The sequence below is a fragment of the Caenorhabditis elegans genome, chromosome X, assembly GCF_000002985.6.
Source record: "Caenorhabditis elegans chromosome X".
Classification (NCBI taxonomy): domain Eukaryota; kingdom Metazoa; phylum Nematoda; class Chromadorea; order Rhabditida; family Rhabditidae; genus Caenorhabditis; species Caenorhabditis elegans.
The window spans coordinates 16,961,074-16,987,684 of record NC_003284.9 but is presented as its reverse complement, the minus strand read 5'-3'; the positions used below and the strand labels follow the sequence as shown (position 1 = coordinate 16,987,684).

Sequence of the window (26,611 nt, the reverse complement as noted above, 5' to 3'; positions counted from 1 at the left end):
AACGTTTTTATTTTCTAAATTTCAATTAGCATCCATTTTCTACAAATAAAACCATTCATTTCTCCAAATCGTTCCAAAAAGTTCGCGTTTTTGTGGTTTCTAAAATTTAATTTTCCATTTCTCAAATTAAAAACGTGAACAAAAAAACAGAACAAAGCATTCATTTCTACAAATCGTTCCAAAAAGTTCACGTTTTTGTGGTTAATTTGAATTTGGAAAGTTAAAACATTTTGGGGGAACGAAACCCATAAGTACCGATATTTTATATTCCAGTACATTCTCCGTCCCTAACTCTAGACAAATTCAAAATTGGAACATGTTCTTTTTGTGAACATTAAAAATGTTCTCCCATTTTCCATGAGATCTTGTCTAAACGAAGTGTCTAGAAACAACGACATCTGTTGCATAATCGGTTTGCATTGACGTTTTTTGATTATGTATTCATGTATTCCATTCATGTACTGCCCCAAGCCACCCTAACCAATTGATTGCAAAACTGAGATATAATAATAATGGAATATGTTCATGTACTGTTTTATGCAAAAACATCCCCACTTTGTTCATTGTGGCTTGGAATTTAGTAAATTTTGAATTTGAATTTCGAATCAAAAGTTGAAAGGAACATTTCTAAAATAGTATTCTTGTCACATGTGTCATCGGAGACAAAAAACTAAAAATAAAAATTGTTACTGGTTAGTCATATGGTGAAACATGGACACAAAAGGAAACGAGAAAAAAATCAGGAACATCTGATTTTTTTTCGAGGGGTGCACAACTGGTGAGAAAGAATTGAAGAAGGAAAAAAACAAAACGTGTGGTGCGCAAGTTTGGGGAAAAATACTAACAAACCAACACGACTAAACAACATTAGGGGAGCAAGAGCAAGCGGGTTCGATTGATTGGAGCATTACAAAATGTGAAATTGTAGAATCGAAACGGGAAAAGCAGTCGCCAGCAAACAGCCAAAAGCCAGCATCCACAAAAATTCCCCCCGAAAAAGATTACCTGGATAGCACCTTTCTCGTCTGGCAGAAAATAGACGGTCATAGTCGGAATAAGGTGTGAGGAGGTGAGTGAGGGGGGATGAAGCTTGCTCCGAATACTCCGAATACTGCTCGGCTCCCGGGAATCGTCTCACTCTTAGCCGGAAAATTGGTATGCATGATTATAAGTACCATCAGGTAAGTAATGAGAAAAAGGAGTGAGTGGAGGTTGAGTGGGGGAGGAGACTTTTTATCAGACTAGTGCGAAAAAGAAAAAGGGAGATTTCTACTTTAAAAATATTTCAATTATAATTTTGAATTGTTAACGTGTTTGAAGATCACTTGATGACATGGGATTTTGGAATTTAGAATAAAATATTATAGTTACATACCTGAAAGTGAGCATGCACTTTGAGAAAATGCAAACGTTCAAACTGAGAATTACAAAAATTTTCGTTTTGGATTTTAAGCTGTTTTCACAAAGTTTTTATAGGAAAACATTTGTTTTTTTTTAATTAAAATTGGTATTTGTGCATTATAATCCCATTTTTTAAAATAATAAGTTAAATTTTCTTAACTCAAATTAAATTTGAAGTAAAATGTTTAACCTTAGAAATAGTGTTTTCTGAGAAGTCTAAAGTAAACCTTAGGTTTTCGTTAAAAACTAATTTTTAAAATTTGGGGGTATCATACAAGCATCCAAAAAAATAAATGCACTTTTTTTTTGCTTTTTTTGGCTCTTTTTTTGATTACTTCAACGTTAATTTTATATTTTGTTCGCAGGCTGAGCAGTTACGAATATTTGCATGGTGATAAAAACCAAAATTAAAAAAAAAAACCAAGTAATTTGTAGGTTTTTGGTTTAACTGGTGTGCCTATTTTCAAACTTACAGAATTTTTTTTCAGAATTTCATTTAAAAAAATTTACAGCCAGGATCTCATTTTCTTTCAAAATTATTGGTTAATAGTTTACCTATACGATAGATAGAAGTTAATGATAGTGGTTATCAATTTTTAAAATGAAAAACAAATCTGGAAGCTACCATGTTGTCTGTCAAAGCTGATGAGCAAACAAAACCGTAACTAATACTGTAAAAATATGAATTTCAAAGCTCTGCTATTCGAAATATTTTCAAATTTGAGGGAACTGTTCTACAGGTTTTATAATTTATCTGAATTATAAAAAATGCAAAACATCAACTGCATTGAAATAGAAAAATGTAGTTTTCCAAGTTCCAATATGCCAATGATGATGATGATGGAATTGGCTAGAAAAGTCGGAAAACGATGATTTGTGGAAAAGTGAAGAGTTTTTGGGTTGGGTCAGCGGTGTCAATGTCAATGGAAAGGGAGAATGCTTTTGAAAACCGGATGCCTGCATTGAAACAGGAGGAGGACAGTATTGTTCACTCAAAAATTAAATGAGAGAATACGTGAAAAGTTAAAACGTTAAAAAGCGAAAGGTAAGTGGTGTGGAAGATTGAATATTTACTGTTTGCGAACTGGATTCTAGATTCTGGAAACATTGTGGGCAGTGGGAAATGATCCTTTAAAAACTGAGTATAGTCAGTAGTACAATTGTTTAAAGACGCTTCTACAGTGACTAACAGTCCTAAAAAATAGTTAAACTTTTCAAAAAAAAACTATTTAGTCAAAAGTTCGTGAAAACTTAGATTACCGTTTTATACTTTAATTATGTTTACAATTGCCTATAAACATTTTAGGTGTTCGAACCTGCTGCAAAGTTTGAATTTACTAAAAAAAATTCAAATTTTTAGAAAATTGGCCATGTTACCAAAAAACGTGTAAAACGAAACCTCCACAAAGATTTATTTTAGAAAAAAGCTGAACAATTCTAAAAAACTTAATGCAAATTATTGATTGATTTTTTTACTACTCGGAATTAATATTTGAACTTGAAGGAATTATTGATTGGAAATTGTTTTTCCTAGATAATAACAACTAATTACAAAGATTTTTATTAAAAGTTTACTTATGTCTAGAACCGCTTGCCAAAGCGCTACCTACTGTTCAAATTCCAAAAAGATGCTTTGTGATGTCTAAATCGAAAACGTCTGCAAAAACATTTGCAACATACTGTAGTTAAGGCTTTCAGGAATTAAAAGTAGCTCACCAAACAAAAAAAAGTTAATTTCAGTTGCACCTCGATCTAATGTGATTTGATGTGATCCAGCGCACATACACACCCCAACAAATAAGACAAAACGAGAATTGCGAAATTTTCCAATTTCCGAGACGCCTGTGTGTCAGCTTTTTTGATGAATAGGAAAGACGACCTTCCAGAGCTGCTCTGCAGAATTGGCAGAAGTGGGGTGTCCTCTCGCTGTGTGTTGTCTCCCGAAAAAAACCTAATTTTGTGCTCTGCACACCATCCGGGATGAACCCAAAAAAGGATGAGAAGACGGGAAGACGTAAGAAGATAAAAAGACAAGAGAGAACAAGAAGATGAACAAAAAAAATGTCTGGACAACTAGGGAGATCAGTAGCCCATTGCACCACTGACTCCCACTAATTGCTTCTAGAAGCGAATGTTGTCGTGGTGGAGGAGCAGCGAGGACAGACGGAGTCGTGGAACTGGCGCCGGGTTCTTGATCTTTTTTGCAAAAGGGCAAACGTCTCGAAAGGCACACTGCTCCAAGCTGGGAGCTGCTCGGTGGGCGTCCCGTTGGCTCTTTCTATATGCATGGTACCATATGCACAATTCGAGTTTTATGTCCATTTTGAGAAAGAGAGAGAAACCAAGAGAGAGGGGACAAGTCACTGAAGATACTCATAAATTTCTTAACAATCGCATGTCGAGAATATTGGATGAGCATTGTTGGCGGCGGCGGTGCACACAGGAAATGGCTTGAAAAGGATGAGTCCTAAAAATCTCAAAATGTTCGGATTTGAGTGAGTTGAGTCATCAAAAGTGAGTCCACCAATAAGATTCGAGTTTTCAAAGGTTTTGAAACTGTACCGAGTGAGCTCCGGGACCTATGGAAAAAGATTAAATGAATTAAGTTGTGTTTCACAGAAAAATTCCTTATTATGGGACATGTCATAGAAAATTGAGCCATGAAGTTTCAAAATATCACCTACAGTTAGACGATTTTAAATGTTCGATATTGTGCAAATTGAGCCTTTGAGATTAGAGACTACAACTACAAACTATTGAGCTTTCAGAGGTATTGACAGTCCCCACCTAGTAGAAAAACCTAGGTGTTCTAAAACGAGGCTCTAGGCTTTTAGCAAGTTGTGCCAAGTTGGGTTCCTCACAATCCGATTTTAATGAGACATCCAAAAGAGAGTTACAGTCAGTTGAACTATTAAGTGAGGCCGAACCAAACTTGCGAGCTTTCTAAAGTTAAAAAACGTTCCAGTCGGCATTTGAAAACAACTATCATAAAATCTCATTTTTGCCAAAAAATTTTTTCGACAATGTTCAACTGTTAAAAGCATAAATTGACACAAATTTTAACGTGGTAAGTCCCTGCTAAAAGCTTGGCAAATTATGTGAACAACTTTCAATAAGTTGCAATGTTTTTGCCAAAAAAAAAGCCTTCTAATGCTAAGCGTCTTGTAAAAATAATGCAGTTGTGATTTCAGAAAACAAAACCGCATTATAAAAAAAAAGATACACCACAGTAAAAACTGAAGACACTCACAACGTTGCAAAATCTATTATCTAGAGCTTTCCAGTAAACTCCGACAATAAATGTTTTGCAAAAATGTTTCAAAATATCTAGAATGTTCCAGTTTAAAAGCATCAGTGGCTTGTTCTATGCGGTTTCCAATTGGTTTCTTCAACTTTTTAAAACAACTTTTTAATAGTAAAATAGCTCAGAGGAAATCCTGAAACTATTTTCTAAAAAGTGAAAAATAAATTAATGAAGGATAATTCATCACAAAAGTCAAAATTTCTATTTCTACTCCCGTAAAGAGTCATTTTTCTCTTTTTCTAGCAAAAGAAAGCGGGCGCCGAGCCCAAAAAGGGGAAGAAAAGGGAGGAGTGCTCAAGGAAAAGGGGTTACATTTTATGAGGCTGTATAATCGCAGTAGCGGATGACAAATTGCATGCAAAGGTTGGAAAGTATTAGTATGATCGATAGACAGAAATGAGTAATTTTGTTAGGAAATATGGAACACAGATAGTGGAGAATAGAAGAGAAAATAAGGAAAAAAGACAGACAAAAAAAATGGAAGAAGAAAAAAGAAAGAACATCATGACAGGAGTCTCTCGTCAGTTGAAAGAGCACAAACGTTCTTCTCCAAGAGCAAGCGCGCCGCACAGAATTTGAGCAACGGATTAGACCGTTTATTAGCTGATTTGTACGGTCACGATGTTTTGGTTAGCGGGACAAACGAGCAAGTTGTTGCCAAACAGTTTATCACTGAATTGCCCCTATTTGGAACTTTAAACAAGGAGATTACAAGACTCGGTGTTTGGTTGCTACGACTTTCGAAACAGACGGTTTGTGTTAGGGGTTAGTTATATTTGATCAGGGGTTGTCAAAAGGTCAATAATTTTGTACAGTTTCAAATTGGTCAAAATTAGGTATAATGTTTTTTCCGTTACTTGTGGATTACATCCCTCATTTTGAAATTGAATTAAATTTTTATTAATTTCTCCAATTAAATTAAACATAATTTTGTGGAAGAAAAATAAGTATCCAAAGTTAAGAGGCGTTCAAAGCTCAGTGACAGAAAAAAAAAACGGTAGTTTGAAGTTACTTTAGTTGTTTCATGTTTTTCGAAAATTGTTTTTTTCAGAAAAAAAAATCTCCGTTCGTTCTACATGTGTCAAAAAAATTGTTAACTATAATAAACGAATCAACACGAATTTTGCCTGTTTATAATAATTCCAAAAATATTTTCAAAAAACCAAAAAAAAAAGATTTAAAGGCTGAAGACTAATTAAATATTCCGTTCTTACGTTAATAGACTTGTTTAGAAAATTGCTTTGATGACTTATTTCTAAATTCATCACACGGATATCAAACAATAATTAACTACACTTTTTAAATGAAAAAATCACCACTTTTTGCTAATGATACGGTATTTTTCGCTATTTTGAAATTAACTCGTTTTCTATTAAGGTCATGATTTTTAACTGGTAAAAAAGTAAAACCAAAACTTTTAGTTTAGCGCCTAATGAATTCTATTTCATGTTTTTCACAAAATTATATTTCGCTGAAACAAAGACATTCAGTTTTTCATTTACCCCCCCCCCCCCCCCCATCAAGATCATTTGATCTGGAATCGGCAGTTAATAAAGATAAGAATCGACACTACAGTAATCTTCAAAATAAAACCTATCCTATCTAAGAATCTAAAACTGGAACAAAAATCAAAATCAGTACCTGTTTCCATACCATTTCACCGATGTGAAAAATGGAAAACGGTTTTTGATCGTGCCACTCAAATGAAATCAAACGAGGACAATGGAATGCATAATAGGGGGGGGGGGGGGGGGGAATTGATTCATATACAGTACGCATATATAGTATTACTGATTTGTATATTCATTTGAGGGGAAAGAGGAAGGTGATTTGTGTATGTGACAGCAGACAGGAAGATAGGTAGAACAAGAATACAACACATTTGACTAGAAACATTGAAATGGCGAAACGAAACGAGGAACGGAATATCTTCTCATTCGGTTGCCCCGTCATTTTTTTTCTCGTTCACAAAAGGAGTGAGTCGTGAAAAAAGGTTTTGAGAGACGTCTCTAGAGAGTTTCCAACACCACTTCCACTTTCTAATTATGCACTCATTGTTTTGCTAAGCTGTTGCAGAAAATTTTGTGGTAGGATTATGAAAGGATCATTATGACTCAAATTGCAATTCTTTGATGGTAAACTAAACTGGATTTGGCTAAAAAATTTTAAATGATCGAGTAGCTTTCAGAAATCGTCCAGCAACACAATGTCGCAAAAAGGAAAGAGCAAGTTCAAAAACCTTTTTCAAAATGATTCCAAAAGTTTTCATGTTCGTTTTCAAGTTTTGTCGTAGATTCTCTTAATGCATTAGTACGGACCAAAATTAACTTCAGCTGCGCATCACAGAAAGTTATGCACTATGTCAGCGCAAATTCGCTCTACGGACCAAATCCAATTATTTATGAATTTATAGAAAACAGTACAAAAACTTTTTGTTAAAAGTTTTGCTAAAACAGTTTCTTAAGGTTTTCGAGTCAATTTACCGGGCGTTGGCTAAAAGTCTAACTTGCGGAGACGCAGTGAACAGTTTTTCGTGGCACTTTCATGATCAGTTGAAAAACACTAGCTTAACAGTCCATTGATTCTTGTATAAATGCTAATTTAGAAGAAATACAAATTTTGGACCATGGATTGACTCTACTCTTTTGAATCATTACTTTATATCTCGGTTCATTTTAAAGATATCAATAATTTATTAACTACGAAAGAAAAAGAACAAACAATTATTCTGTTAGTTAACAAATTTTGAATAGAACAAACGATAGCTGAGATATAAGCTGTCAATGTTAAACAATGGGGTGCAATACTAATAGAGCACATATGGTAGCAAAATTTTTTTAACTGGCAAATTAATAGGTTTCCGTTTTTAAACAGTTATTATAAAAACACATTGTCAACTATTTTAGCCAAAGAAAAGACGCACCCGTTACAAACTTAATTTAACAAATGAATAAAAAACTAGCTTTTCGTACACAAAATTAGAATGACTAACGATGCACTATATATCAAAGAAAGAAAGTTGAGGGGTACCGACAGATGTATATTGGAAAAAAAAGTACAGTTTGTATTGTTGGAATGTTACGTTTGTGGACAGACAAAAAAATGTCGTGCTCGACGTCAAAGCAAAACATTTTCTTTCATTTTTCTCCTGTGAAAAATTTCAGGTAAATGCAGAGAGAAAGAGATAAAAAAATAGCGTTTTAAATATGTAAAGATGTATGGGATATTTTGAAAGTGCTGATACTGTTTTTAATAATTGAAAATTGTCTGAAAATTGCTCTGAAAAATAGTGAAGTACTTTTCTAATAAAACGCATAAAAGTCATGCATAAAATTGTCATTCATAGTGTTGCTCAATAGCAAGATCAGAAAATTTGTTGAAATAAGTCAATCACACATTTAAAAAGTAGTGATTGTTAACAGTCAAACTTTCAAAATTTTCGGACCAAAAATCAGGCTCGAGAATATGTTTTCAAAGGTTTTCAAAGGTTTTTTTTTTTATTTTAGCATTATAGCAGTTTAATTAATTTTCCTTACTGACAAAATTTTGCCTTTAAACCTAATAATAGAAAGCGATACAAAGGCAAGTGCATATTCATAGTACCAATTCGTGCAGTTACTTCTTAGTAACTTTAGTATCAAAAAATTAAATACTAAAATCAAAATAATAGATGAAGTACGGCAAGTTGAAAATGATTAAAAACCATTCCTGTAATCCAAAAGTTACTAAATATGTAGCAAAACTATTTTTAAATAAAATTTTTTATTTCGAGTCTAAAAATGTTGGAAACTTATCTTCTATCAATTTTTAGAAGTCGAAGAAGAATTTTTAGAAAAAAAATTCCTACGAATTTTGTTTTTTTTTTGCGGAAATTGTTGCAAATCAATATTTAAATACGGTAGGGATTCGAATATGCGGATTCAAACATGTGAAAGTTTTCTCAAAAAATCTCAAACTTTTCTGTAATAGCCATTTTTTGACTGTCAATAAATCATTCTCAAATAAAACATTGTTTTTCTATGATAATTGGCTATTTTTGCCAACATTTCAGTAGTTTCAACATTTTTTTCCACTGATAATAGTTTCAAAAGTACTGATGTAAACTTTTTTTGACATTTAGCTGTTACACCAGGAAAGACAATCATTCTTCAAAATTAAACAAAACTATATGTTTCGATTGCCCTTTTTTCTTTTCTACATGTGCGCAACACCTGGTGCTCTGTCAGAACGTACACTTGTGCCGCAACCTTTCACGTATGTTTGACTAAAAAAGTGATTCACTCACAGTTTCTTGGTCGATTCGAGCCTTCTTGAACACCGTCCCCTTCTTATTTTGTCGCCTGATACGTCTTTTTAAGGATCTACGAGACATTGCTGAAATTGAGAGGAAGATTGATTAGTCATCAGCAGCCAACAATAACCAATGGATTTGTGGAGTTGCTCGAAAAAATGCTCGTGATTATATTTTCTCGTTGGGGGACGTGAAAAAAGCACTCTTTGCGTTGTAAACTCTTATGTGATAGATATGTGATAAGTTTTAGCGGTATGTAGGGTAGGAGGGAGGCAACGAGAATAATGGGACGTTGGGAGTAGACGATGAAAAATGATAATGGAATTTTCAAGAGTTGAGAACACTTAAAACTACTAACAAGATTAAATGGGTTTTTTTGGCGGAAATTGGGTAAGTTTTTGAAAACTTGAGATTTTTAACAACGACTAATTTTTAAAGATATTCAGACTTTTGGAAGAAACTTATAATGTTTGTAAGATAATCTTTGAAATACATAGGCTACCACAAGAAAATTGATTTCATTTTTAGTGAAGCATTTGTTGAAGGGCCATTTAAAAAGGTTATTTCCCAAAAAAAAACTACATATTTGAAAACTTTAAACAGATTGATGTTTTTATTTTGCAAGATGTGTAATAGTGTATTCTATACTAATAGAACTGATATATATATTAGAGATTGTAAGAATGCTTTCTGAGCATTCTTACAATTTTGAATGAAAAATAAAAAAATAAAAATGATGTTTGCCTGCAAAATTCTGCAAAAAAATTTGCCGTTAAAAAAATGAATTCGAAAGTTAATTTCTCAGCATACACAAAGACCGAAAATTAAATAATTTTTTGAAACTCGAATTAATTTTTCAAATCAATGGTTCCTGTTTTTATACAGAACAAATGCGAAACTTCACAACAAAAGTACACAATTTAAAAACCAAAAACCTGATGTTTCCCAACTGGGGGAAGTGTATGCCTGTCTTCGGCTGATTTATGACTTGACAACGTGTGTGCGCTACTTGCTCACACGTTGTATTGAAACGTGACTTCAGAATAGACACAAGGAATTAATCAGCGCATAACACAGCTATTATGGAATGATGATGAAGTTGAAGGTGGAGTAGCGTAAATGAAAAACTTGTTTTAAAGTACCGAAAATAGTCTGCAATTCACGATAACCACGAATTAACAATGCAGAAAAGTTAAGAAAAAAAATTAAATTCAAAAAATAAAATATTTTTTTCCTTGAAAAAAATTACACTCAAAATAAAAAACTGCGTGGCGTGTACTGCAGAAAACCTAATATTCTTTTTCTCGTCCACCCACGGAGAAAAGACAAAATTCGGGCCCCAACCAATATCAGGCCGCCGACATATCACGGGTTCCGCCCGCCGCTATGTTTAACTCGCAACGTGACAGCTCGCCATGACCACAGCGAGTTAAACGCTGCGGCGCGCGGAACCCGTACGATGTCGGCGGTCTGATATTGGTTGGTGTCCCGAATTTTGTCTTTTCTCCGTGGGTGGACGAGAAAAAGAATATTAGGTTTTCTGCAGTACACGCCACGCGGTTTTTTTTTATTTTAAGTGTATTTCTTAAATAAAGTGTTTATCATGATGCTCTAAATTATTCCAGTCATTAGCTTGCCTGTTGGTCTGTTAATTTAAGGCATTTTTGCTAAAACTGAGTAGTATTTTTAAATGATCCGATAGTTCCCGGAGGTATGAAACTTTGAAAACCATAATTCTATTAATTAATTAACTATATACTCTATAGTTTTCTTAAATGTCTTACATACGATTTTCATACCCCCAAATCATTTCTCAAAGGAAAATCTCAGCATGTTGCTTCCAGTCTTTCTTATTTTTTTCTTTCAATATGACCTTTCAACAATCCACTTGAACGTATCTCGGTCGCTTCTCGGATATCTATTTTCAACGTTTTCCCGCCACCGGTGTGTCCATTGTCCTCCGGCGAATATGGCAAAAAAACCGGTCTTGCTCTTTCCAATCTTGATCTTCAGTTTTTGTTTCAATATTCAGCCTGCTCTATTTTAGTTCATGGACTCATAGACAACTTATGGGTTTGTTTCAAAAACAGTTCTGCACTCAAGTGCATAAACATCACACCTCAACTTCCAAATTTGCAATCGCATTTCGAACAGCATTGTGTTGTTAGGACGCGTGAGCCACCTGTTCTCACACCTTTCGAGTACTTCAGTCAACATGGACACAAATTCAGAGGGATGAGTCTACGGGGCGGGAGACCCCCCCCCTCTCTCGCATATTTCCCTCATTTATGCTCTATTTGATTGCATCCCTTTATTTGGTCATCACTGCTCATTAATAGCTCGCTGAAACCGAAACTAAAGGCAAATATAGTTGTCAGGTCAGCTGCTGGTGATGGTTATGAGATCCAAGATCCATGTTTAAATCACGCATTGACCACCAAATTTGCATGAACTAACAAATTTGAATGAGTATAAAACAAGAATTCGCGCTGAGCATTACCTTTTCTCATTTTAAATTTTAAAATTTTGCATGCCACTTTTCATTTTTGCAGAACACAATGAGAATATGGTACGTGCTCTCGATCTTAATAGTATCCGCCACGGCAAGGTTTTTCGACGTTTGTCCAGGAAGGAGACAGTCTATCGGAGGTATTTTTTATGAGGAGGCTTTTTTTCATATTCATTAGAGTTGCACCATGTTATAAGATATGCGCTTTTGAAGAGTACATTATATTCAAACTATCTTTTTTTTATAGTTTTACTCACGTTTCGTGAAAATCTTGAGTTTTTCATTAGCTTTTTTGAGTTTTTCAATGAATAAAAAACAATTTATCATGAAAAATCGATGGTGAATATTTGGCAGTTACAATACTTTAAAAGCGCACGTGTTTTGCATAAAGAAAGATTTGTCGTTGCAAAATCTGAAATTAAAACATTTCGCGTCTGATAAATAAAAAATTGCTTCTAAACCTGTGAAATGTGTCACTGAAATAAACAACTGTCAGAATTATATGCCAAAGTTTTTTGTCTAATCTTTTTTAGAGAATGCTTGGATCTTCCAAAACGTATGAGTTGTTCATTTGTTAATTTGACAAAAAGGTTGGCATTGCATCTTTGTCAAAAAAATTTATTTTTGGGTAAACCGTACTTTATTAACTATTAAAAAGGAAATTCCAGCATGTCTCGTTGGACTTTGCCCTGCCGGATCTGAATGTATTAATTCGTATTGTTGTAAGTTTTCTTCTCATATTTTATCATTATTTTCCCACTGATCTTTTCAAATTTTCAAGGTAAAAATCGAAAATCTGGCTCATTATCCCCATTGGAACAAGTTGAAGTGGAAGCTGAAGAGACTACAGATTACCCAGCATGTCTAAATGGAGGAAAATCCATTGGAGAGTGTATTGCAAACTCTTGCCCGCTGGGTTATCAGTGTAGCGCTGGATTGTGTTGTGGTAGGATAAAATAAAATCATTTTGTTTTTTTTTTCAGTGGCCTTTTACAGATTCAGAAACTCTTGGTTTTAAGAAATGGTCCCTGAAATGTAAGTAATAATATTCATAAGTACTAACAGAAAAAAAATGGTTTCAGCCAGAAAAGAGGAGGAAATCCCAATGAAATCTTCTCCAATAAGCTTGATCACAGTCGCTCCAGATGAGAATTCGGAGAATGAGGCGAGGAAAAAAATGAAGGGAAGCGAGGAAGATTCCGAGGAGCGAAACTCGACGTTTGCACCCGATGTGAGCGAGAATTGTTGTTTGGAAAAACAAGTTGAAATTTATCAGAAGGAGATTGTCGACGAGGAGGACTCCGAGTTGGAAGAGGAGGAAGAACAGACAACTTCATCAACGACTACAACGACGACGACGACCACAACGACTGAGGAGCCATCAACGACTAGTGAATACAGGAAGAAATCGAAGAAAAATAGGCGAGTGAAATTGTAGAAACGGGTTAACAAAGATGGATTGAGCACTAGTTCCACACCCGTTTAAAAAACTGTACTCGTTAAAGACCCAATTTGAAAAATAAACTTCATAAAGTTTCCCGTAATAAATAGTGGTTGGAAAGATCAGCAGTGATTGGAAAATGGTGTCAAACTGACACTGTTCTTAATGTTCGGCCGGTAAGAAAACACCCCGTTGTACTCCTGCGACGCCTTTGCCATCACAACAAGACCCAGTTCATCAATTGATTGTCGTAGCGCATTGAGCACATTTCTTCGATGTTGTGAATCATCGTCAGTAGCAGCGTTCTCAGCGCAATCATTTGTTGAATGTCAACGCGTTCAGAAATACTTGGATTTGTGGTCTGATTTTCAACTTCGGATAAAAAATTATTTGGAAAAGCATTGCATTTTTTGTATGAATATTCATCCTGACGTCATCGTTCAAATTTCAGGTCTAAGAGACCAAAAACCACAAAAACCACAACAACATCAACCACCACGACCGAAGCTCCGACAACTACAACCGAAGAGTACACAACAACTACTGAAGAAGACGTGACCGATTTGGAAACACAGGCGCCAAATGTCGAGGAAGTTACCGAGCCGCATTTTGTGTGTCCGGTTGGAGCACCAATTGGAGGTCAGTGCGGTGAACTTTAATTTTGAAATTGTATTTGGCTTATAAAAAACGAAAAATGGTCGATGGTTTCAAAAAGAATCATTAGGAAATCACAATCGGAGTTTTTCATTAAATGTAGTTTTGTTTTTCTGTAATTCTCTTCTTTTCCCGAAGAAACAGCACGTTCTTGAAATAATTGTGTGAAATTTTTAAAATATGATAACCACTATAATTAAAATCTCAACGAGACTTACTCAAAATATACTACGGTTTAAGAGATGAAAGTGAAAATTACAACGTAGATAAAACATTAATTTCATCAAAGGAAAAAACGAATAATAAGAATTTGAAAAAATGCAACATTTTCATATTCAAAATCCTATTTACAATCGTTTTATACAATTCCCAAATTGTCTTTTTTTCAGAATGCATTGCCAACAAATGCCCAGAGGGTCATGGTTGTGTTGAGGGTCAGTGTTGTATACTGACACCTCAAATCAACTGCACGGACGTCTTAACTGGGTGCCTAACCCATCTGTGCGACCGAAAAGGATACCGACAGTTCATGACAAACAACTGCGCGAAGACTTGTGCAAGATGTCACCTTGTCAATATTGTAAGCTATTTTCCGTTTTATCTCAAAATTGCAACTTTAATTTTCCAGACTCCAAGCGAAATCCATGACTGTCGGGATCGGAGATCAGATTGTGAAGAGTGGGCTGCTGAAGGGTTTTGTGAGAGCTCACTGTACACGACAAGGCAGAAGCTGAAGTTTTGTGGAAAGAGTTGTAAACTGTGTTAATTTATTTTGTGAAGTATTGTTTTATGGTAATTTGAAGAGCGAAGTTATTGCTCGTATTTGTATATTTCGATGAAATGAATCTTAATTTTGTTTTACAAGTATTTACGAGAGTTGTACAAATCGTCAATTTAAAACATTGTTACTTTTATTTTTGCTGAGTTTTTTATCGGAATATTCCAAGTTAGAAAAACTTGCTGGTAGTTTCCAGTAGGCTCCATTTCGCCTTTTGCACGTAGCTTTTCAAGCTGTTAGAATTTTCTTAGTTTGTGATTACATAAGTTCCAAAGACCTTATTGTTCTCAAACAGCTAGAAGGCCCAAGATGTGATAGACGTCTCCTTTACAACTTTGATTTTTATTTTAAGATTGGTTTTTTCTGTTAGTGTAATATTTTCCAGTTTCTCACTTCAAATGTTTTAAAAATTGCGGTTACGTTTTTTTATTTTTTTTGCAATCACTTGGTATCATCACTTTAAACGTTTTACAAAATCTTGCAACAGCTGACTTTGAAAAAGTTTATTGATTTTTTTTGTGAGGAATGCGATTTCAGACAAATTACTCGAACAACATGAGACGAAGACAAAAAAATAATTTGACAAAATGAAGACAATTAAGACTCGGGGAGGTTTGAAGCCAGTTTTTTGAAAATAAAACTTTCAAATAGAGACGTAGCGTGAGTGGTTGGTGTGTGTGTGGGTGTGTTTGTGTATGAGGGCGGTGAGTGTTTTTATAATGACAAAATAATGAAGACACAATTGGAAGAAAATAATAATAATAATAAGGGGAAAAGTAGGAATTCGAGGAATTCAAATAAGAATATAAAGAAGGAAATAATAAGTCAGTAGCTTGAATTATTGCCGATTGCCTTGAACTGGTGTAGGCCGCATTCGGTTGTTCATTTGTTGATTATCGCGAACTTGCTGAAAAAAAATCGGTAACAAATCAGGTTTTTACTCATAAATATGTTTCAAACTTCAAGTAAATATACACATTATTTGAAAGAAAAAGTGTATCAAACTACAAAACTCACACGCTGATTGTAGCCGTTCTGTCTCAGCGGACCAGCCGCCTGTACACCGCCGACTCCTCCAGCGCCAGCTCCAGCTCCGCCATTCCAGCTGCTATTGGAATGACCCGCATTACCAAAGTAGCTGTTGTTGGAGTTCGACCAAATCATATCCAGTTGTGCAGAGTGCCCGGCCGCCGAGAGACCTGGCGGTCTGCCAATTGGTGCACGGTTACCGTTGTTGAAGAAGAATGGACCGTTGTCTTGGTGAGATGTTCCGTTTGAAGGCGGAAACCTGGAATTGCAGAAGTGCGATGATGAACTGATTTTGTTGAGGAAAAGTGTTCGACATATGTATGTATGTTCTAAAACCTAATTTTTATTCACTAAGTTTTCTATAATTTCAACAAGCCGTTGTTGAAATTTCTTGAAAATATAGTATTTTAGAATTATTTAGTCTTTTTCAATGTAAAATTCGGATACATCAACATTTTCCCCTATCTACACGTAAAAATTTGTGATTTGCGCATTTTTTAAATAGAATCCGTTGAATTGGCTAGAATTGGAGTTATTCAAAATTTTTATATAGAGCGGCAAAATCACACTTGTCTTCAGAAATAATTAAAATTTTGAAAAAAAAACTGAATATGGCTTAACATACCTCATCACTGGTGGCGGTGGTTGCGTGAAGTTTTGTTGTGGGAATTGTGGTCCTCCATTTGAGTTGCCCATCCCATTCATCGGGTGCGACTGTCCCGATGATTGTTGTTGTTGTTGTTGTTGTTGTTGTTGACGATTCATGTTGCCACTAAACTGTCGTTGACTTCCAACAGCCAAGTTTGCCGGTGGCAATGTGGTACGGTCGAAATAAGGCGCTTGACCGTTACCCATACCATTTAACATTCCGTTTGGAAGCCCGCCAAACGGAGCTCGGTGCTCATTGGCGTTGGAGCCATTATTAAAGAATCCATAGGATCCATTGGAACTATAGTTTGCTGGTGGAGTACCGGCAAGTGAGTTAATATCAAAATGAGCCGCTCCACCGTTCCATATTCTTTGTTGCTGTGCAGCGACCACAGCTGCAGCAGCGGCCGCCTGGCTGTTCGGAATACGTCCGAGAAGCCCGTTCTCCGGCGCACCATATCCCGATTGCCGTTTCAAATTTGAAAAGTTCATCATATTGAGGTAGCTCATTGGTGGTGAAGGTGCGGCGGTTGGGTAGAGGAGCGGGGCGTCTCCCGTGTTGAATAGTGGTTGGAAAGATGAGTAGTGATTGGAGAATGGTGCCAAACTGACATTGTTGTTGTTCGGCCGGCAAGAGAACACCTCGTTGTACTCCTGAGACACCTTTGCCATCGCAACAGGGCCCAGTTCATCAATTGATTGTCGTAGCTCATTGAGCACATTTCTTCGATGGTGTGAATCATCGTCAGTGGCAGCGTTCTCAGCGGAAAGCATTTGTTGAATGGCAACACGGTCAGAAATGATTGGATTTGTAATCTGAAAAATAGTTATAAAAATAATGCGTTAAAACGTCAGTTATATAGTTGGACAAATTGGATTTGAAAATCTCTCAAAAAATTGTCAAGTTTCTGACTGGACATTGCTAAGTTAGCTTTTAAACAGCTAAAAGTCGTCTGTAAGTTGCAGAAATTTGGCAAGAACACGCCATCAAAAGCCGCTTTACAAAGCATTAGTTACTCTGAATCACGCAGTTTACCTGTAATTGCGGATCGAAAGTAAAATCATATCCAGTAATATCCAAAGATTTGCCAACAGGTTTCGGAAACTCCACATGTTGTCCTTCAGGCTTCTTTGTCATTTTCTTCGGGATGGTTGAGACTTCCGGTGTCAAGGAATCCCAGAAACCTTTCGACTGCTCGTCACTCTTGAAAACATCTCCGTTGGATTTCGCCGCCGCAATTTTCTCTTTGGTTTCTACACTCTGCGGGCTTAGTAGCCCGTTTGCAGGGAGATCATCGGCTTCTGGAAAATAACATTTTAGTAAAAAGGTGCTTTAATAAGAAAGATAAATCTTACCTTTTCGAAGCGCTTTTGGTACAAACAATCGAGTTCCTTGTTTCGGGTCTTTTGGTTTCGTTTTCGAGTTTTTCTCGTGGTCTTGGCTCTGATTCTGGCTTTGGTTCTGAGTGTGATTTTGCAATTGAGACTTTGATTGTTGCACATTTTGCTTCTCCGCCAATGTCTTGTTTTTCTTTTTCTTGCTATTCACTTCTTCAAACCCATCCATATTCTCCATCTCATCCGCCCAACTTTCAATGTTCACATTCGAACAATCCTCAATATTAAACTTTTTCACATCTCCATTTTCTTTTAGCTTCTCCGTCTCTTTTTTCTTGCTGTGACCATTCATGTGTTTTTTTGCGTCGTCAGAGTGCTGAAAAATTGAAAGATATTGAAAAAAGTGAAAGTTGGGGACTATTGATTGAATGTATTATAATAAGAGAAACAATAATAAAAACTAAGAATCGATTTTTATATTTTAATGATTGTCAACATGCAAAGTTAGTGAGATACCTTCAGCATATATCTCTTCCGAAGGAAATACTTTTTCTGAAAGATGAAATTGAAACAGATTTAGTTTTAAATTTGTCTGAAAAAATGAAACAAAAGCTAGCAGTTTTTCAAACACAATTTTAGGACCAGTGCCCCCCGCAGCTGTTTTGAATTCAAGGTTTATCAATAGAGCGCGATTTGGGCTTTTGACTCACGTGAGACGAGACATTGCTTCGGTGCGAATCCTTGCGCTCTCTGTGGCTATTTTCCGCAAACCGTCCATTTGTCTGATTATTGCGAAGAGCACCGTTCTGAGCGGCTTTATATCCATTGGTGAAGCCTCCATTCTGCTTTCCATTGACTTTCTCTTCAGAGCCTGTAAGTTCATTTTGTTTGAATTAAAAATATTGAATTAATTTGAATTAATAAAAAAACCTACCATAATTCTCTTGATTTCCCATGCGATTCATTTTCATCTTTGCACTGCTCTCCGAGTTCATCAGTCTCCTCACATCGTTTGACGTGGCTTGTTTGCGAGCTCGGATAGCGGCGCGGGTAAACTCGGTGTCACTGGATTTTCTGGTGGATTCCTTGTTCACTTTGATTGTGGCAGCGTCATGGACCATTGGGAAATGTTGTTCGATTGCTTGTTGCATAACACGTGGCATTAGAGATTTCTCCTGTAAAGTTTAAATTTATCAGGTCTAGAACTGGTTTGGCAAAGTTAATTTTTAGTAGATTACAACAAAACAAGTCAGTCAATGATTTTTGGTTTTTGGGTAACTGTTTCCAATTTCAATAGTGAAACTATCGGTCTTAGCTTTCTGGGCGCTATTTTTTATAGATATTTAGTCCAGTTTTTCATTTAAAATTTCAAACGCGTTTAAAAATCTAACACATACCTTTTCTCTTTCCAAAGATTCCCGTTCCTCCTTCCTCTTCGCCCATACATTTTCTTGTGGTGGCGGAGCTGGAAGAACTTCTTCAGCTGGAGTCGTCTTCTCCGAAGCTGGCGGTGTGTCAATCGCAATTGGAGCAGGCGCTGGAGCGGGGCCGGGATTTGGTGGCGGTACCGTCTGCTTCTTCTCTTTTACATCTTTTTCTTTTTTGGATGATTTTCCTTCTTTTCGAAGCTTCTTCTCCTTGGGAGGCTTGACTGGTGCAGGTGGGTGTGAAGTTTTAGCTTCTTGTACAGATTTCTCTCTATCTTGCTTTGCAACGGTCGGAGGCTTGATTTCTCCACCGCGCTTCACAATACAAAGTGACGGCTTGTCTAGTCGTGTCATTTGAACTTCTGAAAAGTGTCAAAATATATTGTTTTGATTTATTTTTCGAGTGTTGATAATATGAATTATGAGATTTTTGAAACCTCAGAATTCTTAGTTGTTTAAGATTTTGATAAGATTTTGATGGTTCAGTAAACAAAAAGTATAAGATAACAAAAAGTATCTTCACAAACTCTCATTCCAATATGGACTTACCATCTTCGTCGTCACTGATATCCTGTAGTAGCAGTTGCTCAGTGGCTCGCTTCAGAATTCGAATTTCGCTCGTCTAAAAGGATATTATGATGTTCAATATATCTCAGCCCAAATCCGTATAGATCATTCCCCTTTTCAAAATTAATCAAAAATGGAAATGAGTCCCCCCCTCCTCCCCTCCATCCATCAAGACTCACCCGGAACTGGGGAAGGTCGTTCCTCAAGTAGGATCGATACTCGTTTTCCGTATCCTTATCCGGCCCATAGCAGACAGTCTGGCTCGGCGAGCCGTTCGGCGACCAGCCGCCTTCCTCCGTTGAATAGTTTCGATCGCGGTCCTGCGAGTCGAACCCTTCGTCGTCGCCTGGAAAAGCTTGGGAGAGTTGAATGACCGTTTTTGAGAGCGTAAAGCCCTGTTCATGGGTTATGAGTCTATTGCAGTTTTGAGAATGTTTTACAGTTTGGGTAAGATTTTTATGAAAACAATTTTTTACAGAAAATCGGAAAATCCTCATGAACAATTTTAACCCAAATCCAAAATTCTCCTCAAAACTACACTAATATCTTCAAATTAGGTAGGGTGAGCAGTACGCACATATTTGGTGTTAAGAAAAAAAAATTAAAGAACTAAACGAGAAAAGTAGAAGAAATAGGCTTAGCATGTCACAAAGAGTTGGCACAAAACAAAGATAGAGAAAGAGAGAGAGAGAGAGAGAGAGAAAGTAAACTTTATTCTCCTTATTAGTAGAGCATGTATTACAAGGAACAGAGTTCGGTTTCAAAATTTAAAACAGTACACGTCTTATTTGAAATTTTGTACTTAGACTAGGTTCTCACAAAACATAAGATTTCAAATATGTGTGAAATTTCTGATTAGCGTTTTTGAAGATTTTCGAACATTTATAAATATTCAAAACTTTTCGAAAATCAGCAAAAAACAGATCGAGCAGGATCACTGGCTTTAAAACAAAAACACAAAAAACAATTTTACGTTTAAAATATTCAAAATCAAAATTTCATTCAGTTTTCCTGCATAAAATTTGGTGATAAGCTATTATTTTAAGCACAATCTTTTATAATAATATGTCTCATCTGGCTGTAAACTAATCTCCTCACTTGTTATTTATTTGTTGCAAACTCAAAAAAGTTTAAGTTTCAGGTTACAAAAACATTTCATCAGAAACTCTAAAACAAAACAATTCACTACTATTAGAGAGAATAAAGCATGATGTGTTGCGTTTTAAGGGGCTGGACAACCACGAGAAATATATGAATAAATGTATATTTAAACTTCTAGACGCGTAAATGTGACTAGAATCTAAGGCGACCAGCACAACACTATCTCTCCTGCCGTACACTGTATAGGTTTTGGCTCAAAGAACTGCTTGATGTGCACCAGCTCGGGGTGTCGGCATCGAACGTCTTGACTTCCCGCTGAACAGACTATCTGGTTTGGGGTAAGAGATGTGCAGTGGGGGGGGGGGGGGGTAAATGGTAGTTTGAACTTGGAGCATTTTAAAGCACTTATTGAGCTCGTAACAAAAATCATCTAATAACCACCCTGCACACCTCTCACTCCAATTCAATTCTCGCGCACTCGCACTTTTCACTTACTAATTTTATTGTATTTGGTGGAACTGCCGTTGGCAGTGGTGGGTGGTTGTGGTTTTTGGGAACCGGATTTCGCGTTAAAAGCGGATTCGGCAGTTGAAGCAGCAGTAGTATTGGGTCCCAGAAATCGGATGGGCACTCCTCCTTCGAATTGCTCGCCGTTCGGCATGTCGGTGAGCTTTTCGGCAAGTGATGATGACGTGATATCCCACTTGTCTGGAAAATGGAGAAGTTAAAAAAAATGAAATTAACCTTGTAGAATGTTTATTTTAATTACATGCAATCGAGGATAAAAGTTGAAATCAGAAGAAAAGTAAGCGCAATCATTGGAAAATGTTAGTTCATATTTTCTCTCACTTTATTCAAAAAGCTCAAATTCCAAATAATTTACAAATTTATTTAGCTAAAACACGCGGATCTGAGAAACGTTCCGATTTTTTATTTGAAAAAACTGTGCAACTTACTATTTGATTTATCGGAGTCGTTGGCGGGTGGAGCCAGTGAGGGAAACTCTCTAGCCTGGCTGTTGTTCGCTTGTTGCTCGGCGTTGGCGGCGACGAGCCACGATGGTCGTAAGTCGTTGGCTGGCTGTGGTGGTGGTGGTGGAGGCACTGCAGGCGCCTGATTCGTCGGTGTCTGAGGCGGCTCGGCGGCTCCGTTTGGGTTGTCAGACTTGCTCCATCCAGTACCTCCTACAAAGGAAGATGGATTAGAATTGGAAGAAAACAGAAGCGATGCGAGCACCCCCGCCCAACAAAGCTTGATGAGTGGAAATGAGTAGAAGAGGGGGAGAAGAGGCAGAGTGTAGCTCGAGGAGATAGTGAGGACACGTTGTCAGGTCGTTAGGTGGAAGAGAAATGAGCAACTTTGGGTATCCTTGGCTCCAACAGCAACTACCATGGAAACCGAAAGGGCACGAAGACATGAGGTGTGTATGATTTTTTTTTAAATTCCCATTTCTGCTTCGCTTCACAAAGTCATGTCGTTCTTATTTTAAAGGGCAAGAGCTGCTATCGATTCTGAGCACTATTATTATTTTTCAGATCGTGCGACTACAGGTTAGTTTATTGAATTTTAGAGGTAAGTATTTATACTTGTTTTCTAGGCGTTTTGAAAAAAAACGATGTGCTACGTTATCTCGAAATAAAATATTTGGAAGGGAATTCCCAAAAGGAACAAATTTGTTGGTTCAGAAAATGTATGTTTTTCTATGAATTCTTGTTTCAAAAATTGCAATCTTGCTCTCTCTCTCTTTCTCTCTCTCTTTCTCAACACTATAATTTTTCGTGACCACCTTTTCAAAATTTTTCTTTTCAAATTCTTAGTAGGGTATGATTATAGCCTTCATTTGGCTCGGTTTTGCAACGCCGTACTTACCTTGTGGAACCACTGGTGTAGTCGGATCCTGTCCATTGTTCTCGGCTCTTAGTGAAGGCAAAGACGCTGGCGGTGGCATGCGGCGGACCACATTTGCTGCTTTTCCAACACTTTGCATGCCATTTCGGCTGGGGTCTGTAAGAATTGAGTCTATAGTTTAGGAAACCTATGAGAATTTCCCCTTATTTGGTGTGTCTCAGATTTTTCTGGTAAAGAATTTTCTCGTCAAAATTTTACAAAGGAACCCTAAAAAATTAGTACTGTTTGAAAAAACTGTGGGGTATTTTGTTATTTTGGCTACAAAATTCTAGGCTGAATAGTTAAGATTGTCCTTTCGAAAGCAGTACAAATAAAAGCTGATAGTTAGTTTTTAAAATGGTAATTTTGAATTTAAAAACAGATTAAGCTGCAAAAAAGCTCCCCCCGGAATTATCGTTTTCGAAAATAGTCAAATTCAAGAACCCATCACACTAATTCCCTGACACTGATTTTTTGAATTTTCTAGTTGCGTAAATAAATTATTTGGAGAAATTGGAAGGCAGAGATTTTTCTAACTTTGAAAGTTTTTAATGATAGATTTTTCAAAATTTTTATAAATTGCGCAACTTTTTTGATAAATTTTGAGCATTGGTGCAAATTTTAACACCTACAAAGTTTAAAAACAGCCAATTAAAGCAGAATTGAAATATCACACTCGCAGATTTTTTTCGGCCAACTTCCAAAATCATGGTTGATCAACACATAGTTTTCATAACTTTTTGACTTCAAATATAATTTTCTTATTTTTTGAAAGGTTTTACTATTAATAATATTTCATAATTTTTACACATGATTTTTTTCCAGTTGTTTAATTCATTTTTCACTACATTTTCTCATGTATACTAGTTACACATTGCTCTTTCTTGAAAACTTTCTATCTACTAAACAATAGATAAATCAGCAGAGTTTTTCAAAATGAAAATTTTTTTATAAACCCAAAAACAACCACAATATCATCTGTTAGAGTTAAAGTGCAGGTCTTGAACATTTTTGTTTCAAGGCAAACTTTTGTGTTCTTCCAAAACAACTACCAACTCACCGTTGCCCCTTTGCCCGGGGGCGAGATTACGTCCAGAGAAGAGGTTATTCACAGATACTGCTTTTGGTTTAATGGTGCCCGGGGCACCTCGATTCTGAGACGACATGCGATCTGAAAATATGAAATTGTTTGTAAAAAAAAAAAGAACTCCCACGCTTCTCTTTGTCAATATTTCTATGTTTTAAATCTATTCCAAATTATACTTGAAATAACTAGTTTAATCTCGTGTTTTTCTAAACCAAAATTTAAAATTCTTGATTTGAAGGTCATCTTTTTCTGGTCTAAAAAAACTTACGCAATCAAAGAAACAAACATAGACGGAGATCCAATTAAAAACGCCAGCTCTTTGGGTTGAGAAATTTTGCCAGGATAAATCAACCTGCAACAATGATATTAATTTTTTTCAAACTTTAAATTTTGATTTTCGAAAAAAATTATTGAAAAGTCATAAATTGCAAACACGAGAACTGATAGAAGGGCGATTCCATGTAGTGACCGGTGAGCGTCACTGTATTTTTTTTATTTGGAATAGTGATAAGATTTGGCCACTCTAGAATCATTATCAGTGGGTGGAAGGGGGTGTTTTAGACAGAGACCGGTAAGTTGGGTAATGACCTATTTGTAGAACAACGATTGATTGGTTTTTTTACTTTCAATAAAATTTTCAAGCAACAAATTTATTTTTAAAAATAAAATGGATTTTTAGTGGAATGTAGAAAATGTTAAATTTAATTGAGCTGACAGATATTGACAAATAACAATTTCAAACACTCAATAAAAACTCAACAAAAGGTATTAAATATTCAAAATTGTTAGTCAAAATAATTTGCCAATTTCTTAGATTTAATAGGAGCGTTAAAAAAATGATGAACTCGTAATAAATTATTTTCTTTGGTTAATTTACAAATTTATTGGGTTGGTCAAAACTGAGAAATTCGAACTCTATCATTATTCAAAATTTTAACTATACTAATTTTCATTTTGGCATTGCAACTTGACTTTGCATCAGCAATAATTTTTCTGAAGCTCGACATCAACATTCCCAAAAAGTTCGGCATCAACAATTCCTAGTTTTTCCCTATTTTTAAACGGAGAAATCGAGTAATTTCAAAAATAGATGTTCACAGAAATACAAAGTTCTTGTTAAAATAAATGACCCAATTCCTGAAAACTCGGAGCCACCAAAAAATTGTTACGAAAAGAGCACAAAACAAGGCGAGCGCGGCGGGTAGCGCGACATGAGTTTATTGAGTAGCCCGGAAAATTTTAGTGGGGGTCCGTCCGCGCGTAGAAGAGAAAGAAGAAGATTTCCAAAACGGGCAGAAAGAGCCGGAGCAAAAGTAGTTGTGTGAGCGGCGATGGAAAGGGGGGAGTGGGAGATAGTCAAAAGTGGATGTGCGGGCCAAGTTATGAGAAAAAATGAGATTATGGATGAGTAAAGGGCACAGGAGAACTTCACAACTCCGTAATGGAAAATGGGTATTTACATAAATTGGAGTTGTTGGGTAGTTTAAATGTATTCAAACTTTTTTTTTGTTCGAAAAGTTTTGAAATAATAACATTATACTTTCAGTTAGAATTGCAATTTATTTCGTAAAAATGAAAATAAAAAACTAGGAAATCATTGCGAAAGGTATCTCGAAACCGCCAACAAAAAATGGCTGAAACTGTAGGCATTTTCAGACGACGCCACCAAATTTGCATAAATCGCGTGGTTTGCTGTGCCGACGGGGAGCGATTAACTGTGCTTAACACGTAGGCCGTGAGAAATGTTCCAATGAACTTTTGGAATTTACAAGTAGGAGCAGCATTTGTCATATGATTCAGATTTGATAAGCTCAGGGAGGTAAAATAAAGGTTTTCAGCTGAAGTAAATTTTGCAAGAGGAAATGAGGAAAATTTTGAAATTTGTTTGAAATTACAGAGATTACTGAAAAACTGGTAAAAGTTAGGAACTTTTATTTTCGTATATTGAAAATACCTTTTGCTCACTTCAATCTTCTAGTTTAATTTCTATTATTTTTAATGTAGTTTATTCTAAAAATTGTATGCCCATATGGTGGCTTTAACCTCAGAAACTAGCCATAAAAACATAAATTTAAAAATCCTAGCTCAAAGGATTTCTATAAAACTTGAAAAAAAACGGTTAAAATATTTCAAAATAATACAGAAAAAATGAGCAAAAACTGTTGTTCATTTTTGAAAATATGTTTGTTATCCTTTTCAGAAGTAAAATGAAACCATTTCACGAACTAGAAACGCAAAAATATTTTCACAAAACTATTAAAAGACATCTGAAAATAACTATCCACAAAACAACTATCTTAAGGGCAATCAGGGTCATGCCTATCTCATTTTTTGGTAGGAAAAAGATAACAATCTCTAAAATGGTGCTAAAAAGTTGATCAACAATTATGTCAGGATATTAAAAAGGTCCCACAAATCAGAGCAATCAAACTTCTGCTACAAAAAAAAAATAGTAAGCTCTCTGCCATTTTTGGCAAGATGGGAGGACGGGTGGGGATGTTGGAAAAAGGGGGTGAAAAGAAGGCAGGGAACGAGTTGGAGAAAGAGGAAGACTAGCCGATTGGAGTATACAGAGAGAGGGTCACACAGCCTCTCGTACTGTCTGCGTCTCTTGCGCCTGGCACTCACTCATCGCACACACACACACACACTTACACACACATACACACACATACACACACAGACGATGCGGGAGGGACGCGACCGGGGGCAAAGAGGACGAAAACGAAGAGAACGAGAGTCTGGTGACGCGACAGATCGATACTTCATAACGACCACCCGGCTAAGTGTCCAGACCCCCCTTCCTTCACGAACAGCCGTCCCCAATGGAAAATGCTCGTCGCCGCCAATTGTCCCATGCCTTCCGGAAGGTCTGTTCCGCAAGCTGTTCTGTCATACAAAACCCCACAAATACACGATTTAACCATTCGTAAACCAGGGGTTACCACTTTTAGCGAAAAACTTCAACTTTTTTAAATATTAACTATTTTGGTTATCACCATTAGTTAGAACTCAATTCCCTGAAATTGTTGTAATCTTGATTTTACTTTTCATAATCAACTCTTTTGGGAATAGCGAAAAAAGATAATTATAATTTCATGGAACAGTTTTATTTTTACTACTGGTGCGTTAAGAAAAATCTGTCAAAA

At 36.1% G+C, this 26,611-nt stretch overlaps 4 protein-coding genes and 2 non-coding genes across 10 annotated transcripts in view; 2 read left to right on the top strand and 4 right to left on the bottom strand.

The window, feature by feature from the left end:
* The window catches only part of mbl-1 (Muscleblind-like protein), a gene marked incomplete at both ends in the record, with an annotated part of 31,693 nt that extends 22,616 nt beyond the window's left edge, over positions 1-9,077 (bottom strand). For 2 of the 5 annotated variants that reach the window (NM_001373620.2, NM_001373621.2), the window contains one exon: positions 8,991-9,077. In NM_001373620.2, coding sequence (NP_001360647.1) covers positions 8,991-9,077 — 87 coding nt within the window. Of the gene's footprint in view, positions 1-1,005; positions 1,057-8,990 lie in introns of those variants that run through there. The other 3 variants (NM_001373622.1, NM_001270352.4, NM_001373623.3) reach the window with 2 other exon arrangements.
* On the top strand, positions 540-763 carry K02H8.2. Its single transcript, NR_072927.1, has one exon. It is a non-coding gene; the product is annotated as an Unclassified non-coding RNA K02H8.2 (non-coding RNA).
* On the bottom strand, positions 5,246-5,389 carry K02H8.3. The gene has a single exon (NR_072926.1). It is a non-coding gene; the product is annotated as an Unclassified non-coding RNA K02H8.3 (non-coding RNA).
* Positions 9,078-11,541: 2,464 nt separating the features above from the next.
* F52G3.5 (ShKT domain-containing protein) lies at positions 11,542-14,459 on the top strand. The gene is made up of 9 exons (NM_078344.7): positions 11,542-11,645; positions 12,174-12,227; positions 12,287-12,451; positions 12,502-12,540; positions 12,588-12,736; positions 12,782-12,927; positions 13,398-13,585; positions 13,990-14,180; positions 14,229-14,459. Exons 1-9 carry the CDS (start codon positions 11,555-11,557, stop codon positions 14,364-14,366), a joined length of 1,161 nt encoding a protein of 386 aa, NP_510745.2. The 5' UTR covers positions 11,542-11,554; the 3' UTR covers positions 14,367-14,459.
* Positions 14,460-14,866: 407 nt separating this feature from the next.
* Positions 14,867-23,814, bottom strand: F52G3.1 (BAT2 N-terminal domain-containing protein). The gene is made up of 15 exons (NM_078343.10): positions 23,731-23,814; positions 23,436-23,546; positions 22,358-22,492; positions 21,445-21,672; positions 20,984-21,196; positions 19,567-19,733; positions 19,370-19,442; positions 18,791-19,182; positions 18,328-18,568; positions 18,104-18,264; positions 17,412-17,769; positions 17,092-17,357; positions 16,033-16,871; positions 15,396-15,666; positions 14,867-15,285 (listed from the first exon to the last, which is right to left on the bottom strand). Exons 2-15 carry the CDS (start codon positions 23,539-23,541, stop codon positions 15,217-15,219), a joined length of 3,519 nt encoding a protein of 1,172 aa, NP_510744.1. The 5' UTR covers positions 23,542-23,546; positions 23,731-23,814; the 3' UTR covers positions 14,867-15,216.
* Positions 23,735-23,764, bottom strand: F52G3.7 (uncharacterized protein; the record flags this gene model as incomplete). The annotated part of the gene is made up of 1 exon (NM_001361831.1): positions 23,735-23,764. One exon carries the CDS (start codon positions 23,762-23,764, stop codon positions 23,735-23,737), a length of 30 nt encoding a protein of 9 aa, NP_001348808.2.
* Positions 23,815-26,611: the final 2,797 nt, after the last annotated feature.

Coding starts and splice junctions, on each gene's coding strand:
- F52G3.5 (NM_078344.7), top strand. CDS start 11,555: ATGAGAATATGGTACGTGCTCTCGATCTTAATAGTATCCGCCACGGCA. Junction 11,646..12,173: donor AAGGAGACAGTCTATCGGAG/GTATTTTTTATG, acceptor AGGAAATTCCAG/CATGTCTCGTTGGACTTTGC. Junction 12,737..12,781: donor ACTCGACGTTTGCACCCGAT/GTGAGCGAGAAT, acceptor GAAATTTATCAG/AAGGAGATTGTCGACGAGGA.
- F52G3.1 (NM_078343.10), bottom strand. CDS start 23,541: ATGTCGTCTCAGAATCGAGGTGCCCCGGGCACCATTAAACCAAAAGCA. Junction 17,770..18,103: donor GAAGCAATGTCTCGTCTCAC/GTGAGTCAAAAG, acceptor TCAATTTTTCAG/CACTCTGACGACGCAAAAAA. Junction 15,286..15,395: donor AGAACGGCTACAATCAGCGT/GTGAGTTTTGTA, acceptor ATTTTTTTTCAG/CAAGTTCGCGATAATCAACA.